The following is a 19,037-nucleotide window of genomic DNA, read 5'->3' as shown; positions in this document are numbered from 1 at the left end:
TAATTGTCATAAATAACTAAAATTTTAAAACAGATAATGATATTGCAACATTACTGGAATATAGATAAGAACGTTCTTGTTCTACTTTTTCGTTAAATTTTTATAACAACAAAAGTTACACTCACTTTAGATTTATACAAGATATAAACAATATTCTTGTTTACGTACAAGTTTACAAAAACAACAAGCAGATATAGGTATCAGCCAAAACAAATAGTTCTAGAAAAAATAGTTATTTCTTTATTTAATAAAGGCCATTGTTTTTTCACAGCTTCATTGGAGCTGTTGTAGAATTCATTGTACAAAAATAATCATAATCAGTTCATAACAAATATATATTGCTATCTACAGTTTACAATACAAAATAATTACTTCCTAACAAATAGAAAAAAAATAAATAAAAATAAAATATCAAACTAGAGAAAGTCCAATTGATTTCGGGGCAGGTCAAAATCAAAGTTCGTCCTTATCATCGAATTCATATTCTTCCTGGATGGGTGCATCATTGCAATATTCAGTTTCCTCGGAACAGATTTTAATATCCAAATGTTCATTTAGGGTTTCTTCCTTGAAATATTTCACCACAACATCTTCGTAGTTTTCAATAAATTCAAGGCACTGCGAGGAAAACGAAAATATTTCAATTTTTATTATTTGCATTTATATGATGGAATGTGATTATCTACTTACATAGTGACCCAGACTCTTGTTCAAATCATCATCTTGCACAAAGTCAACTTCGCTGGAGGCAGGATTCATTTTACCGTCGATCATAATTTTCAGTAGCATAAATTTACCAGTCTTTTTGTGGGTGGCCCTCAAGTAATCATCCATTTGGTCGCACACCTTATCCATGACCTCACTTAGGAACAATTCGGATTTAGCCATGGGAACACTTTTGCCCACAGAATTTCCCTGGGCATCCAGACGAAAGCCGCTAACATCAATTTTCTTTTTAGGATCTACTTTGGCCACTTCTTCTTCAATTTCGCTGACAACTGCTTTGCACACTGCACTTGGTGGGGAAATCCCAACAATTAGGTACCGGCTTTTTAGAAATTATTAATATTCCACAACTTACCATGACATTTTACATCCTGTGCGGTAAACTTGGCCAAAGCTGGCACACACAATACCAAGAGAGCGGAAGCAATTAAAAGTGTTGCAGTCTTCTCCATATTCGATCAAATTTTATGAATCCACTTGTTATTATTCTTCTGATCTGTCCCTTTTTGTTTTGTTAGAAGTGGCCAAAAACATACGTGGCTCATAATTGGTTATCAAACGTCAGCCAACGATAACAACGAAGGGAAACTATCGAAAATATGACCTGACTATCGATAGTATGCCCGTGCTACTTAAATGTTATGTTTACACGATGTAATATTGAAAATGATTTATTCTTATGCCATGTTCTGACGGGCATCCGAACAACGTAGTTCGCTCTCAGAATTACGTACATTAATTAACCCGTTCATACAACACTATTCATAATCCATATCATCAGAGTTTTTTATTTCAAACTTTTTGTTTCTTGTTTTACACCAAAAATGTAACATATTTTAGTGAATTACATAGGGATCTAAATAGAAAAAATAATTCTCTTTCTCCTGACTATAGCATGAACCCATATCTATTTACTTTTCATTCATGTTTTCCATTTTTTCTGAAAATGTTGTTGTTTTTAATACATTTTTATATTTTCTCAATTCAAATGTCACATACTGTCACAAATAAAAATTTGGAGAATTTTTTGTTTGAGTTGCCCCACATTTGTTTCTTGTTTTGTACGCTAATTAGAACCAAGGGAAAAGAAATGCATATTGCATTATGTGGAAAACAAAATTTACATCCTGCTGCATATATAAAAACTATACAATTTTTTACTTTTCATTCATGATTTTCAATTTTACTGAAAAAGTTTGAAAATTTCATAAATATTTTCAAACTGTCAAAATTAATTTATTTTCGATAAATACTCTCAATTGTTAGGGATGGGACAAATTTATTGGTTATTCAGAGAGTGATTCGAATTGAACAACGTACAAAAGTCGGTGTTCGCTCAGACAATTTTGTATGGGGAACTAAGTAATTCCTTCATAATTAAGGGTCGAACAACGAATGAGAGAGCGAACAACGCTCGTCTGTACATGGCATTAGACAAATGTTATGTTTCAGAATTGATTGATATAAATAAATAGGGAAATTTGGCATAAAGTATGTATATTTGGGATTCGTTGAAATCTGGTTTGCTGTATTAAAGTGCATTGACATTTAAATAAACTTGAATAACGAAATCCAGAAATGTACCCAAACTGTTTACACATACCCTTAATCATCATATAAATCTCAACCAGCTGATGTTTGTTAGTATACATACATATAAAATTAAAAATGGAAGTAAATAATATAACAATTGAAATGTTTTGTTTTTTAATATAATATTCTTGCTAACCACAATAATTCTATTAATTACAAGTAAAAACACTTGAAAATGTTGGGTCATTGTGATAGAGTTGCATTTCAATAGTATCATGATTTAAAATAATACCGGCCGTAAGATAATTTAAATTTGTATGATAAATAAAGTCCCTAAATAGACCTTTTTCGTTTTTACGTTTAATTTGATAAACACGTGTTAGTTAAGCGAAATCTTAACAAATCGCAATTTTATAAAATTTTATTTTGGGCGTATTATACTTTTTAATGGCGACCTTCTTGTGAGCCGTCCGAAGACGAAGTGAAATAGAACTTTAATCGTCATCAATGTATTATGAAGTGAGGTGTCAGCAGTTTTATTTGGATGATCAATAAATAGACCTAGAAATTTGTTTGTACAGTACTAGTAATTTTTTGTATCAATTCGGTATCTAAGTGTAGTTCAAAATTAGGTTTCATTTTCATATATACTTAAGGGCTAAACAAAATGTTCGCGTTGGGCGTTTTTTGTTATCGCGTTAATGCACGCAAAAAGTTAAAATATATTTGAGTCCGAAGTGCAGTGCACATCAACTTCGCGTTGAGCCATCCGTCGCATTATATGCTATCGAAAGTACAACAACCACAAGGAAACGATATGCGTTTTTGTTATCGTTTCCTTGTGTTTGTTGTATTTTCGATAACATATAACGCGAAGGATGGCTCAACACGAGCATTCTGCTTAGCCCTGTACGCTTCGTATGCCACCAAATAGATTACAAGAGCGTATGAGAAATACAACTCTGTCATCATATTTGTAAAATACAACCCTGCAATAAGTAACCGGTACAGACAAAGAAAAAATCTTCTCACCAATTTGACTGTATCTGGTACTGAAATTTTTCATTTCACACTTGGATTGTCTTTGGAATTTCGTCTTTGTGCATTATTCGCAGTAAAATATATTTTACATAAAGGTAAGTGCAGAGAATCCTCCTCCGAAATATGTATAATAAGAAAAATTAACAAATCGAATAAATTCAGTAAAGTATGCGGTGAAACGGTGAAATTTTAAACAATGGAAAAACAAATTTTCCAAAGAAGAAAAAGTTACAAAAAATTGTGTGCAAAATGTGATGATTTTGTGTGTCGAAAGAGAGAGTAGTGTGTGGTATATGTATTAGAAAATGAGACAAAAACGACGACGACCATGTCAATTTTTTTTTTGTACATGGGGCTTGGCTAGTTGGCGGAAGCAGTGGCAGCCTTGAAATTAAAACAAAATCAATAAATGCATTGCAAATTATTTGTTTTACAGCAGCAGCAGCATCGTAAACTTTTCACCAAAAAGTATTAAATCCCAAACCAGTATTGGGAACTTCAAAAGAGATAACGCTTGAAACAGAATATAATGCTGAAAAGAAATTGATTTGATTCAATCAAGATGGCGGCGTTAGGTGAAGAAATTGTGTGCGCTTTGTGTTTTTTGGTCGGTTGGTTGGTGTCTTGCTGTTGTTGAGAGAAGAGACTACGACGACGGACGACCATAATGATGACTACCTACGACGTTTACAAAACAAACTGCTGGTGGCTTTGTGTGTGTGTCTGTTTGATTTTTTTCTTTAGAAGAAAGCAGCAAAGAAATTACGAAGAAACGCATAAAGGTAATGAAAAACCCCGCCACTTTTGGAACGATAATGAGGTGACGAAGACGACTACGACCACAACACAGCAGCTTCAAATCGGCTACTTTTCCACAAAGTACTAAATGGCCGAACAAATTTCACTTCATCTATCCATCATCATCTGTATCTGTTGTCTGTGTGTGTGTATATACATACACACAAGTTCATACTACATTAGTATACATGAGGCTTATGAAAAGACAGAACTTTGACCTCCATTTCAATGGAAAAGTGGAAATTTCCTTAGCAAAAAAACTGCAATTTTGTTTCGCTATTGAAAAAATCGTTTAAGCATTTCATATACAAATGGAATTGAGGTCAAAATCACAGATGTGTATATGTACATGTGTATGTAGGTTGATAAAAGGGAGGGGGATGCCTTCGACAGAAAAAAATAACCTCAAACTTTGTCATCATCATTGAATTTTTTCTACGATGCAAGACAAACGAGTTTTATCATCCCCCTTATCCTGTAAGGTATGAAATCTAGGGGTGGTGGTGGTGGCAATGGTGCTAATCAAGTCTAAGAGGGGGTGACTTTTCCACCCCCGCCGAGATGTAGCAAAAACACCCCTAATCTGAAGTGACAACAAATCCCAAAAAAAAGACCCAAATTCATCCACTGCTTTAGCATTAAAGAGAAATCAATGACCTGTTTTTAAGAAATTCCAGACTCATACACACACAGAGGCATTCTTTATTCTTGCCTTCTTTTGTTATTCTTTTTCACTTTGCTTTGTTTAGTTCACATTGCCTCATTTTCTGACGTCGTCGTTGGCAGTAATCATGACAGGACTTTCTCCCCCCATTAGAGTGCAAGGAAGACAAGAGACAAAGGAAACTGAACTGTCCGTTCTCCATCCATACTTGTTCTCTCTCTCTCCCTATTATGAGGTTAAACAAAATGTGATCAAACTTTACTTTTTTCGTGTGTTTGCTTTGTTATAATGGTCTTTGTGTTTGTTGTTGATGTCGTTCTATACTGGTCGGTTCTCTTTTTTAATCTGGAAGAACAAAGAAAGTTCCCCATTTATTATTAAGAATCATAAAAACATTTTCTACAACGGCAACGCCGACGTCGTTGTTGCCGTCACGTATACTAACTAAGTGCAAACACACAGACGCACAATGAATGCATGGATTTGAAATATAATGAATCATTAAACCACTACTGCTGGCTGAGTGACTGACTGACAGTTGTTGCCGTTGCTGGTAAATTCTTTTAACCTCAAAAACAAAACGACATCGTTGCTAGAGCTTGCTATCGGGTTAGTACTATTTTTTTGTTTTTGTTTTATAAAAGGCACAGCGTGTGAGAAAATGGGGGATACAAAGAGAGAGAGAAGAGAGTGTATGTAAAAAACAGTAGAATGAAAAAATAAAAATTAAATTATTATTCGTGCTGGTGGTGGTTGGTTGTTGATCTTGAAGTAATTGTTTATGGAATATACAGCAAAACCCACACTCACACACACACATCCACACTCACTTTTGCATTCGTCCGTCAGACAACAATGAAATGACATCGGAAATTAGCAGGAAATAAAACATTCATTGTGAGTCTGCTGCTGGTTCAGTTTCATTCAGTTATAATTTTTCGGGGGAAAATATAGGTTCGATACCACCTCTATAGATAGGTTTTTTTGTTTTTGTTTATATGAGTCATCACATTTTGCAGCACCGATTTTTTTTTTCGTCTTCATCACACCTTACTAATTTTATCTTTTGCCTTTTTCTCTTTGCAGGACTTCAAGACATCTATTTAGAAATTATACAAATATTTAAATAATAACAAGAATTGTCGAAAATTCCTCTTAATCCATTATTGAAATAATTTGTTTTTTTAAATCTACGAAATATCCGAGAAACAACCACAATCCTCATACCGTACATACAACAATACTACTACATACAACATACATAGATTATATTTGCTGAAATTCCGATTTTATTTTTCTTAATAGTAGAGTCAACGGAGAAAGTGTTAAGATTTACAAAACGGTTCTGACTAATTTCTTGTGTATTTTTTTGAAACCCAAAAAGGAAACCAGTCCTTTTTCTAAGTGTAATTGTGTTTGTGTTCAGACAACTACGACAAAGACGCAGTGTACTGCGCTTCAAGGACTTGCCAAGAGCCAACAACTACACACAGTGATTTTACTCCGGGCAACACTAATTTGGGGTTGCGCAGGAGTTAAAACCAATCACCACCACCACCCGAACGAACAACCAGAAGAGGAGATACATTTTGTTGGTCCGGTGTTTATTAAAAATTTTTCACCATTCCTCAACCAACGTTAAATAGTCATTTCTCTCAGTCTTACGACGATAAACGACAGTGTTGGGACTCTGGTGCCAACATTGTGCTAGTGCAAAACACTGAAAGTAATTTCGCGTTGCAGGACCGCATATATAAAACAAGCACCATTGAGGGAGGCAGCAGTACCGGTGACCCAAGCATCGGAGGCAGCAATTTGAAGCTAGCAATAACGGCTAATCACGACGATACTGAGTGTTTTAACGAGAGTTTCCATAATCGAGGAGGAGGAGGCGGTGGCCAATCCCCGCCGACACCTACTGTCGGTAAAACCTTGCTGAACACCAGCGCAAATCTATTGCCGATAACCACAGCATCGGATACGTTCAATAACTTGAAGAACTTGTTGAAGATCGACAAGGGCTCGTCGCCAACTAGCAACGGTAGCGCAGGCATCGGCCATCAAGGCGGCAGCGGTGGTAATCGCTCCAAAGAAGTCGGTGGTGGTAGCGGCGTTTACAAGCGTTCGCCCAACTCAGGCGACAACGTTCGCAGTAGTTTGAACGGCGGCGGTAGCAGCAACAGATCTGGAGCTCCAGGCGCTTCGGGACACTTTTCCTCTGGTTATAGCAAGAATTCCGCCAAAATTCGTCAACACGATTCAGAAGTAAGCCCACGGCCTCGGCGATCTTTCCAGAACGATTCGTCGTCGTCGCGTTACTATAACAAAAATAGTGACATTTTGGGAGGCTCACAAGCTGGAGGTTTAGGCAGCAATAACAACTCCAATTCTGGAGGTAATCCGTACAGTGGCAGCAACAGTAGTGGCGGCACTGGCGGACGTGGCGGTGGTTCATTGAACGCTAACAACAATAGCAGCGGTGCATACCACAATTCCCACTCGGAAAGCAATAGCGGCGGTAGCGGCAGCGGTCGACGCAATTATCAACCACACAATTCCGATGGCGGCGGTTATTCGCGTAATTTAAATTCGGGAGGCTCGGGCAGCGGATACCGCTCTCAACGCTACGAAAACGGCAATGGAAACGGACAACAGCGTCAGTACGGTTCTTCAACTAACGCTGGCTATAACAACTATCATAACAACTACAACAACAACAAATCATACGGACCACGATCATCCGCCAATGATGGCAATGTAAACAGTTATCGTTCATCGCATCAACGAGAGAGAGGCGACCGAGAGAGAGATCGCGATCGCGACGATTACGGCGTCAACGGTAGCAGCAAAAATTATCGTGACTACGACGATTCTCCCAGAGGTGTTGGGGGAGGGGGCGGAGGCGTAAGTGGCGGTGGACGCTACACCAACGGAACATCCAACAGTGATCGTAATATTACAGCCAACGGTTCATCTGGAAGCAATACAAACAGCCTAGAGCGTCGTTTGCCACCCTCTGCTTTGCGCTCATCGGGCATAGAGCGAAGTGGTAGCTCCTCATACGAACACCGTGAACGAGATCGTTCGCTGAACAATCGCTCACCCCCCGTACGTGGAGGAGACCGAGACCGCGGGGACCGTGATGCATTGGGCGGCCGACAAGATTTATCATCCGGACAGTCATCAACCGTAAACTCTTCATCTTCTTCGCGTGGCATATCGCCAAATTCTGGCGTCGGTACATCGGCATTAACTGCAGGTGTATCCAGTCAACAACCCACACCGGCTGCAACTCCACCACCATCTGCTGGTCGTTGGGTGCCGCCATCATTGCGTCCTCAACATGGACTTACTCAAGCCGAAAAGAATGATGCTGTATTCAGAAGGGTAAGTGGAAATATATATTCACCTCACGGTTGAGGGTATAAGTTTACAGGCAGGTTTGCTGGGATGGGAAACTGGGGACCATTGAAATGTTTGTTATATTGTGTGTTAATTCTTCAACATATTCTCATTGCAGGTCCGTGGTATTCTTAACAAGTTGACTCCAGAAAAATTCCAAGAACTTAGCGACGAACTATTAAAACTCGATTTAAATTCAATTGCAATTTTGAACGGTGTTATTCTGCTGATTTTCGATAAAGCTTTGGATGAGCCCAAGTACTCGTCTATGTACGCACAGCTGTGCAAACGTTTATCACAAGAAGCCCCATCATTTGAGAAGGAACCAGGAGGTTTAAGCACATTCTTACGTTTACTCATTGCCGTTTGCCGCGACAAATTCAACAATCGCCAAAAGCGCGACGACGAAGCCGATTCACAATTCAACAAAGTACATCGTCCCCAAGCACTAGCCGAAAATGATGCTGATGAGGAGGAGCGCCGCCATTTGGCCAAACAGCGCATGTTGGGCAACGTTAAATTCATTGGAGAACTCCACAAGCTGGACATGTTGGCCAAAAATGTTCTGCACCAGTGCATCTGCGAACTTTTGGATAAGAAGAACAAGCGTACGGCCACGAAGGAGGAACTGTGCGAGGACATGGAGTGCTTGGCACAGTTGCTCAAGACGTGCGGCAAGAACCTGGATTCAGAACAGGGCGAAGAGCTGATGAACCAGGTCATGAACAAATTGGAACGACGATCGAAATCAACTGATTATCCACCCAGAATACGTTTCCTCTTGAAAGACGTAATCGAATTGCGTGAAAACAATTGGGTACCTCGCAAAGTGGGCACCGCTGAGGGACCAGTGCCAATAAAGCAAATTCGCACTGATGATGAGCCAATTATCCGAACTCCATTCGCTAACCGCAATCGTGACATGCGTAATAATCGTGATGACCGCGACAACGACAGTTGGATGGGTCGATTATCTTTGAATTTACAACCGGGAGGTTTGAACGACATGTTCTCGGGACTTAGTGTTACAGGAGCATCGCCAATTATATCACCGTAAGTTTAGAGATAACAAACCCTATTCAATGACAATATGTTTATATATTCGATCTTTTTGTTGCAGATTTACCACGCCCGTGGCTAATAACAGACAGTATAATTCCAATAATCGTGATCGCAACCAACAAGGAGGTAGTGGCAATTACAACAGCAACCGCTACAATAAGCACAATCAACAGAATGGTCCCGGCACCGGAGGAGGTGGCAATCGCGAAGATCGCCCTCACAACCGGGATAGAGGAGATAGAGACCGCGATCAATCAGGCCAATATCCATACAATGGCGTGAATCCACTGAACAAGGACTTAGCACCGCGCTTCAAACGCAACATCATAACACCCAACCAAGATTCCGTAGAAAACTTGCAAATGAGACCGGCTGCCAATTCGCTACTCTTTAAGGCAGCCTCCCAGAATCAAAAACTTCCATCGATGCTGCCCATGTCCACGCCACCATTGAGCAACAGCAGCAATACTCCTCTGTCGGGAGGACTTGGCAGACTGGGTGGTGGCAACAAGGATGTGCAACTTTCGAATGCACAATATCCGCTATTAGGAACACCAACAACACACCTCACATCCATTCAGCAACAACAGCACCAACAAAGTCCAAGACCATCTTCCACACCATCAGCTGAGGCCGAATTCAAATCTGGTAACGGCCTCGAGAAATCTCTCAAGAGTACTTCTTCGAATCCAGACTTTGCCAAGAACTCTTCTAGCTTTGGCAACTCCCAAAGAAATACGGAAGCCGTCGGCAGCGATCAAAATGAAGACATCAATGATAGGAAGTCCCGCTTGAATACACCTACGTCACAACTAGTGACCAAACAGGGTTCAACGGAAAAATCTGGTGCTAATGTAGCTGCTGGTAGTGGTTCGGCTGCCAAGCAACAGAAGAAGGATAAGGCCTTCAACAAGGATGAGGTGCTCAAGAAAACTGCCAGCTACATCAAGGATAAGTTCTTTTATGCCAAGGAAGAGAGCGCCGAAGAGGAAGATAAAAAATTGGCTGACGTTGTTGAAGGTTTCATGGAACTGAAAGTGCCAGAAAAGTGTATGAAGGATGTTTGCATCAACTGCATATTGGATGTCTTGGAAAAGGCCGATGATCATTACCTAGAAAGAGTTTTGAAATTCCTGCAAAGCCTGAAGAAGCAAATCAACTTGAAGAACAATATTGTCTTGGAAGTGTTTAAACAAGTAGTGAAGAAAATGAATGAGCGCGAAGCTCTGAATCCCCGCATAACTACTTTTGTGGCAATCCTGCTGGCCAAGGGAACCGTTGGCGAATCTGCCCTTTTGAAGCTCAGCGACATTGCGAACTACACCGACAATGGTCAACATTATCCATTGTTTTTGTTGGTGCTTCAACAGTTGTGTAAACTTATAGGCAAGGAACCACTGGAGGAAATATTCCGCGCTAGTAAAATTGATTTGATGAACTGTTTGCCAGAGGTGGACCGCAACAAGACCCGTTTGGCTGAGATTCTAGAGGACCGTTCATTGACGTTCCTCTACCCGCTGCTGAAGGTTCAGGCCGAAATGAGCAAACAGTTGAACTCGAATCCTGATCCCACAGCCTTCTACAAGTGGATCAAGGCCAATGTTGAGTCGAAATATTACAAAGAGGAAGGTTTTATCAGTGCTCTAATGACAGTTGTCGTCAAATACGTAACATCAAAAACCAGTTTCCCTGAAGGTACAGACGTCAAAGTTTGTCCCGACAAGGCAACCATTCAAAAAGAAGAAAGTCTGTTTGAAAACTACTGCCAAATCCTTAAGTCGTTCTTGGGCCACAGTATTGAGTTGCAGCTTTTAGCCATCTATGCTCTGCAAGTATTTTGCGTTAATGAGAACTTCCCCAAAGGTAAGACGGAATGAGACGTTAAGGCCTATGATTTTTCAACACACACTTTTCTTTTCTATTTTTAGGTATGTTGTGCCGTTGGTTCAAATATCTTTATGAAGCTGAAGTCATTGACGAGGAAACCTTCATTATGTGGAAAGAAGAAATATCTGACAAGTATCCTGGAAAGGGTGCAGCTTTATTCCAGGTTAATAACTGGCTGACTTGGTTGCAAGAGGCCGAATCTGAGGATGATGAAGACTAAATGCAACAAAACAAAAACATTACAAGAGAAAATATTGAAAACAGAAATGTATTAGATTTTAAAAAGCCCATTATTATTGTTACACTCTAATCTAATCAAGTCCTTTTTCTTCTACTGCAAACCGCAATGCAAGGCTTCAGTTTACGACAGTTTCACACTGTTCCTTCACAATGAAAGTTAAATTATGTTAGTAAAATTACAATGATTATTCAAATCTCCTTGCCTCCCCCAGCCCTCTCTCTCTCTCTCTCAATCAAATGTCGAGTTTATACGACTTTATAGTCCCCAATAAAAATGTACCCTCCCTGCGCCTCTTTTAATTTTAATCTTATACTTTTTATTTTTATTACCATAACTACAAAACAACAACAATTTGACAAAATCTAGCAAAAAATATATTAATTGTGAGAACAAAAATCAATCCTCGAAATTTATATTAAACAAAAAAAAAAACGTGGATTCAATTGAAAACCAATCAATAACAAAATTAAAAAACAAATATTAAAATTCCATTAAATATAAAAAAATACAAAAGAAAAATAATAAAAATCAATAAATAAAAACAAAAATAAAGCGAAAACAACAGCTAATCGCAAAACTGCATTGATATTCATTTTCTTTAAAATGTGTGTGTCTCTATATTTGGGGTTCCGCACATTTTTGAACTTTTTCTAAAACAAGTTCAAAAATGTGAAGATACACCTAAATGAACTTTGAGGATATTGGAGACATGTTGTGCCTCCGACAGATATGCATTATCGTGTCGGATTACGGTTTATGTTATGCCCCAAAAATCCCATCACCATGGATATGGTGAATTCTTAATTAAAGTCCCACTAGTTTTTTAATGTTTGAGCTTCCGTAAATTTTTGTATTTAAAATGAGCAGATTATAATTATTCCAACAAGTAGAAAACAGCTGGCCGTTTAAATAAAACTTAAGGGGACCCCCCCATTCTCGGGGTCAAAATTTTTGTTGATATAATTCGAATCTACACTGATTAAAGAATGTCTCTACAAAATTTCAAGTGAAAATCTCAAGAACTCTTGAAGATATAGCCGATTTATTGTGTCGAAGAGCGAAGTCAATAATCCTAGTTCATACGAGAGCCAGACATGTACTCTTTCTAACACCGTTGGAATTTTCGGATTCCGATGTTCCAGTGAGGAGTTATCATGACCGCCATAAAAAATAGGGACTTTTCTTTAATTACAAAAAACAACAACAAGACAATAACAAAAAATTTTTGTAAATTATTTTTCTTCTCTTTTAAATCTTCAATGATATATGTGCAAAGTTACAAACCTTAACAAGCATTTTGTATTCATTTACCAGCCCATTGAAAATCTTGAAAAATTAAAATCGAGAATGGGTGGGGTTCCCTTAATTGGCATTAGTTAAACAGTCAAAAAATTGATTTTAATTAAATACGAGACACCCTGTAACCAATAAATAGAGTTGTATTCAGCATTAGCAATAAGTAACCGGTCGGTAAACAAAACAAATACACTTCGTCACACTATAAACAATTACTTCTTTACAAATAAAGAAATTTTACGCATTATCCGTATTTAAATTGCAAAACAAAAATACGACAATAAAACCAGCAGACATCCGGGAGCAGTAGGTATAGCTTACAACAAAATACCATCGTCATTAATTAACCTCAATTGTATGCCGGTCGATAATGACTTGCAAATGCCACTTTCAGAAAACCCAAAACAAAATAGAACACGCACACACACACACTAGCACACCATGCCAGAAGAAAATAACACAGAACAATGTGGGGATTCGAATAAGACATTTACCTCCAGCCAAGGCCAACTCCTGGTGGGTGATAAAAAGTACACCGTGCGTTCACTGAAGATGAATGGCGCCACTATGATGTTTCTTGGCTCGGCAGAGCCAGAATGTTTGGATGAGATGGCAGTAGCAATGCAAATGCCTCAGGATGGCCAAATAATTGGCACCACAATTTTGGGAGCCCAGAGCAGCATAACCGACTCACAACGATTAGCGGAACAGTTTACACGTCGTTATGGACGACAATTTTTTGTTAGTTTCAATGTTCAAGTGGATCGGATGACAGCCCCACTTCTTGAAAAACAATTAAATGAATATATGCGTAACAATAAGGAGTTGTTTGTTTAAGCGACGACATTATACATACATACGTATGTATGTACATAGTTATGTATATGTAATATATGTATTTCAAAATTATAATATATTTTCGTTTTAAGAACTACTTAATATACCCTCGTGTCTTGTACATTAGATTTAAAGTTGTTATATATTTGAATATACTTCTGATAATTTAAAGATCAGAATTGAAATAGAAACAAATATTTTTCTATAAAGTCGTCGTCCCCAACTACCAAATATTCCGACTACTAGCACATATTGCAAAATTGAACCAACAATGCTGTACAGGAAGGGAAGAATTTTTGCAAAAAGTTGTATCAACAATTTATGGTATTTTTTTATATTTCTGATGTAGACAACATTTTTCTAAGTTGTAACTACCAAATATTCAACTTATTGAAAAATTGAACCAACAATGCTGTACAGGAAGGGAAGAATTTTTGCAAAAAGTTGTATCAACAATTTATGGTATTTTTTTATATTTCTGATGTAGACAACATTTTAAATAAGATAGAGTATTAGCAGAGAGATGTTAGACAGCTCAAAATAAAAACAATTATGCATAACAACAAGAACAACATACACAAAAATAATAAACATAATTTTGTGTAATTGCACAATGGCTATTCCAAGATTGGTCCGAAAGTATATTGCTAAATCATAGAATTTAGAAATAAAAATTCACTGAGGAAAACCACACCAAAGGCTTTCTAAATACAAAAAAGTTCTAGAAGCAAAATGGGCGTTTTGTGTACAAATTTTTAACAACATTCACTAACCATGAGGAATTATTATATTGACTGTTTCATTGTTAGTGTCTTTCAGGTAATATAAAATTGTTCTTCTTTATTAAGCTTTACACAGTTTCCAGTAAATTAAAATATATATATATATATTCAAAAATAGTATATTCATTAAATATCCTCCATGGTCCCAAGATATTGACCTATTTTTTCTAATAATAGGCGATGGCGGAAGTTGGTTTTTGACAGGTTCAACGATTGTCAAGTCATCATGATAAATGCAAACTCGCCGCCATAATAATGAATGTATGTATTTTAAAATATTTTTTCTGAGATAAGCGTTGGTGGTTCTTTGTTGTTTTCAAAATAAAAAGCTTTACACAGTTTCCCAAAATAATTTTGAAAATAATCATTGAATTTTGCAAAAAGTAGGCGTGACAGGTTCAACGATTATCAAGTCATCATGATAAATGCAAACTCGCCGCCATAATAATGAATGTATGTATTTTAAAATTTTTTTTCTGAGATAAGCGTTGGTGGTTCTTTGTTGTTTTCAAAATAAAAAGCTTTACACAGTTTCCCAAAATAATTTTGAAAATAATCATTGAATTTTGCAAAAAGTAGGCGTGTATAGATAGACCATTGCGTTAATAACTGTTCGAACGTTCAAGGTCTATATTAGAAGTCTTCTTTGCTTTAATTGCATTTTGATTTGAAAGAACAAGCCACTTTGTCCTCGCAGCGAGTTTTTTTTTAGCATTTTCAATTTTCCTTATTCTGAATCAAGTTCGAAAGCTTAGGGGAAAATTTTTTATTCTGGATTACATGGAGTGGGAGAATGTGATGTAAATAAATTTAAAGAGAGCTGATAACAAAAATATAAGTATTATATATTTTTATATATTATATATTTTGAATCGCTTTTGGCCCTTTGGGCTAGATTCTCGTTTATGAAAAAAATAGAAATTGAAAATTGATATATCTATACAATACTTATTGTATGGCAATTTTGAATATTATATGCAATTTGGAGACGAACTCGAGACATTTTGCCTGACCAAAAGTCGGGTTTTATACATGCAACTTTTATAAGCGACTCTGATGCTGCTCTCTTCGATTCTCTTTTGAATGTCTTCCCCCTTGTCACTTTTTATACCTCTCACTTCCAAGAACTCAGCAGAGTTGCTTACAAAAGTTGATTTGTCCCAATTTATATTAGGCGAGTTTAATTGCGGCAAGTCTTTGCTTGAAGGAGAGATGGGCAAGGGGAATAGAACTTGAAAAAAATTGCTCGTACCGACAATTTTCTGGCAATTCGTTTTGTGAATTTTGTTTGTAGTGTGAGTAATTTAAAATACCAATCCAGAACATTGTCAAAAAAATATTTTTGAAATCGAATTGCCTTGTATAGACGAATGAAGCAAGTTCAAAAGAGAACGATAAAAATTGCCGCAAGAAAACTCGCCTAATATAAATCAGGACTTTCTTTGCAGGATTTAACCCTTTCAGTGTTTTTGTCGAATATATTCGACATTTAAAAGTACTCTCTTTCTTTGCGATCCTATATACCGTTACTATTGATGTGTTTGTTTTTGCTGAAAGACAGACGAAACTGGCTGAGGGTTAAAATGAATTTTTGTGAATGAATACACAAACGAAATCTCTCGCTAGCGAATATCCAGAATAAGGCTGAATGTTTTTTAAATCAGGTAACGCCAGAAATTTTTTCTTCAAAATCGATTTTTTTCATTTAAAAACTTAAATATTTTTCTTTTTTTCATTTAAAAACTTTAATGTTTTGGCATGAAGCTGAAGCTAGTGTATAGAAGAATATAAAACACCAACATAAATTGATGTAAAGAAATTGACCGATTTAACAGTTATTTCCTCGAAGCGGTACTGCTTTGATGTGTTCTTGATGACATTGGCGCTAAATGATTTAAACATTTTGTGAGGGAAGTACTTTTAGATCAAATAGAATATTCAATTCACATCACATTAGGTATACATTTTGACAATTTTCAGAGGAAGAAGAAGAGTCAAGGTTATAATTGAACGTAAACAATAGCTAATATAGGTGACATATTAACAATATAAAAGTACCGACCAATTTCAAAAATATGTAGGGCTATTGCCACATTTTCTAAACAAAGTCGTCACATCGCCATTTTTAATTTCGAGGTAGATGTGAGTGACTTGGTAACATCCGGTTACTTCAGCTCCAACTAAAGGCACAAGTACGCAACTATTGTATTAATATTTTTAGTTTATTAAATGTAACTACATTTTTTTAAACTCAAGATATAAAATCCCTCGGATTAAATTAAAATTCTAAATAAGTCTCAATTTATATTGTTCGAGTTTACTTGCGGCCAGTCTTTGTTTGGGGGAGTGAGAATAAAAAATTGCCTGTACCGACAATTTTCTGGCAATTCGTTTTGTGTATTTTGTTTGTAGTGTCAGTAATTTGAAATGCCAATCCAGAACATTGTCACAAAATGTAAAAACAAGCAATATATATATATATATATATACATATTTTTTTGAAACCGAATTGCCTTGTATAGTCGCATGAAGCAAGTTCAAAAGAGAACAATAAGAATTGCCGCAAGTAAACTCGCCTAATCTAAATCAGGACTAACTATCAATAAATTTTGCATAGCTGGTAACGAAAATACCACCTAGGTCTACAAGTCATGCAGCCATATATTTATCTTTATGTCATTTTAAGAGATTAGTTATCCATCATTTTTATATTTGTCAACCTTCGCTTCTCTTCACTTGGCAGACATATCTGTGGCGTTTCTGTGTTTCCGTTCGTTGACACGTGAACCATATACTTGCAATGTCATTGTTATTAATTTTGAATAGATGTAGGAATACGAAAAGATAATAATACTAGGTCTCATATGAAGATACCGCATTTAATAATAATCCTTAGGTGTGCTAATAAACACACAATCCAATATTGTTATCTCTGTGAGTAATAGGCCATCTATTATATTGATCACACTCTTGGTGTGGAGTACATAATTGCAAAAGGCCCACTATGAACTAGTAGCGGGGGACATTATCTCCACAAAAACACAACAAAACAAATGAATAACTCTAACTCTTTTTATCTATTGACACATCATCCTCGTCATCGGACGACAAGATTTGCTTTGTGTGATGATGCTCTACTACTAGCTGACAGAACATATTTTCAGTCAATATGTTTTGTTGTTGTTCATTATGTTTAGTGTGCAACACCGTGGAGGGTCAACTATCCAGCAACACAAATGAAATTGTACAAAACAATCGGGGTCTTTACATCTCTAAACAGAGAAGAGGTGATGTTTGTGTGCAGGCGTGTGTATTTGTGTGTGCATACATATTGGATATTTATGTTGCAGTAGCGCCTGCCTGCCTCCCTGCCTGCTTGTCTGCCTAGCTGTGGCCAAATGATTTTATTTCTGTAGGCAAACATTTCGATTAGGCCCATCATAAAGGTGGACCCCACGGACCTTTACTTCCAGAGGTAGAGTGCCACTCAATTGTGCACATTTATGATTGTGATCAGTGACGACAGGATCATTTAGTAAAATGTGCCGTGTGCATAGCAACAAATAAATCGATCGCGAAAATACCATTGTTGTCTTCAAATTAAAAAAAGAGAGAAAAAAACATTCGAAGCAATTTGGCGGTATGTCTAGACAATTTCAATAATTCGTTTAAATTTATAGTGCAGTTTTGGTATTATTATTTTTGCGTGATGTTGTTTGTGGCGAATATTTGTATAAATCAATTACGATTAGCAAAAAAAGAAATGAACGATCCAGAATTATTTGATATCTTACATTGACGTTATTCAATGTCTAGCCCCTCGTAATATAAAGATAACAATTTCTTTGCCAAAAAATGAAAAAAAATTGAAATGATTATCTTAAAGAACAGTTATTGACCGTCTGGCAAGAAGTTCCATTAATTAGCTATTGTGAAAATGGACATACGAACATTTTGAACTTTGTATTTATGTGGTTAATCATGGTGTATTAATAGTAATATGTTTGAAGAAAAAATTGAAAGATATGTGATGCTTATTTTTATGTTGAAAGCTAATGTAAAAAGATGATAATTTACGACAGCCTTAAACGTAGAATTATTATTAATTATATCTGAACAATATCCATTATAACAATCCATTTTTTTTTTAATTTGAGATATTTAAATAAAATATCACGAATTAACTAGTGCGAAAATATCCATTACTTTTGACCAATGTGTTATAATAACTGCGAATATTTTGTCTTTATTTTGGAAAATATTGAAAAAATGCAACTTCTTAACCCAAAAATAATATAGTCCCGAAAACATTCTGTTTATATGATCAGACCTTAAACTTGTGGTATTTCAAAATAAGCACTGAGTCGTGAAAAAATAGAGCAGTTTGTAGTTGAGAAACCTTAAATCGATAAAGTATCTGCGATGCATTTTTTGGCCTAACAACAAAGGATTTTGGTATTGATTTCTTCGCCCCCTCTATTCTATTATATTCTCTATCTTATAGGCTTTATTTCCAATATACCACATAATCAAAGGTCGTTAGACATCAATAAAAAACGTTAACTTCCGTAATACACTTCTTCGTTAAGTTCCGAAATTACCGACAGCCTTTAATAAAATAAAAGTTGCCTATTTTTTCCTTTCAAACAAACACGTGCTTGAGTATTTGGTACTTTTATTTTTTATGACTTGATAATTAATTCTTTTTCGTTTTGCTTTTATTGGAGTCTCGATTTTTATCATTAGGGAAACCAAATTCCAAAAAAAA

At 36.5% G+C, this 19,037-nt stretch overlaps 4 protein-coding genes across 4 annotated transcripts in view; 3 read left to right on the top strand and 1 right to left on the bottom strand.

Moving 5' to 3' along the window:
• LOC133336463 (protein seele) overlaps nucleotides 1–1,178 on the bottom strand; it is a 162,416-nt gene extending 161,238 nt beyond the window's left edge. The window contains exons 1-3 of the mRNA XM_061544761.1: nucleotides 1,082–1,178; nucleotides 691–1,010; nucleotides 447–618 (exon numbers count right to left, since the gene is read on the bottom strand). Coding sequence (XP_061400745.1) covers nucleotides 454–618; nucleotides 691–1,010; nucleotides 1,082–1,178 — 582 coding nt within the window. The 3' untranslated portion in view covers nucleotides 447–453. The remainder of the gene's footprint in view (nucleotides 1–446; nucleotides 619–690; nucleotides 1,011–1,081) is intronic.
• The window catches only part of LOC133336442 (protein wech), a 199,589-nt gene that overhangs the window by 146,658 nt on the left and 33,894 nt on the right, over nucleotides 1–19,037 (top strand). The window lies entirely within an intron of this gene.
• LOC133336441 (eukaryotic translation initiation factor 4 gamma 2) lies at nucleotides 6,377–11,335 on the top strand (the record flags this gene model as incomplete). Its single annotated transcript, XM_061544737.1, has 5 exons — nucleotides 6,377–8,149; nucleotides 8,283–9,217; nucleotides 9,285–9,946; nucleotides 9,995–11,089; nucleotides 11,155–11,335. Coding segments are annotated over 5 exons (4,644 nt in total), but the record flags the coding sequence as incomplete, so codon positions are not given.
• Nucleotides 13,092–13,487, top strand: LOC133336462 (uncharacterized). Its single transcript, XM_061544760.1, has one exon. The coding sequence runs from the start codon at nucleotides 13,092–13,094 to the stop codon at nucleotides 13,485–13,487; it is 396 nt and encodes a 131-aa protein (XP_061400744.1).

The sequence above is a fragment of the Musca vetustissima genome, unplaced genomic scaffold (genome assembly GCF_032173495.1).
Source record: "Musca vetustissima isolate MV318-11 ecotype Yass unplaced genomic scaffold, APGP_CSIRO_Mvet_v1 utg4709, whole genome shotgun sequence".
In the NCBI taxonomy this organism is placed as follows: Eukaryota; Metazoa; Arthropoda; class Insecta; order Diptera; family Muscidae; genus Musca; species Musca vetustissima.
The sequence above is the reverse complement of the archived record's forward strand: the minus strand, read 5'-3'. Positions and strand labels throughout refer to the sequence as shown.

Excerpts from the sequence above, each read along its gene's own strand:
- LOC133336462 (XM_061544760.1), top strand. The coding sequence starts at position 13,092 with ATGCCAGAAGAAAATAACACAGAACAATGTGGGGATTCGAATAAGACA.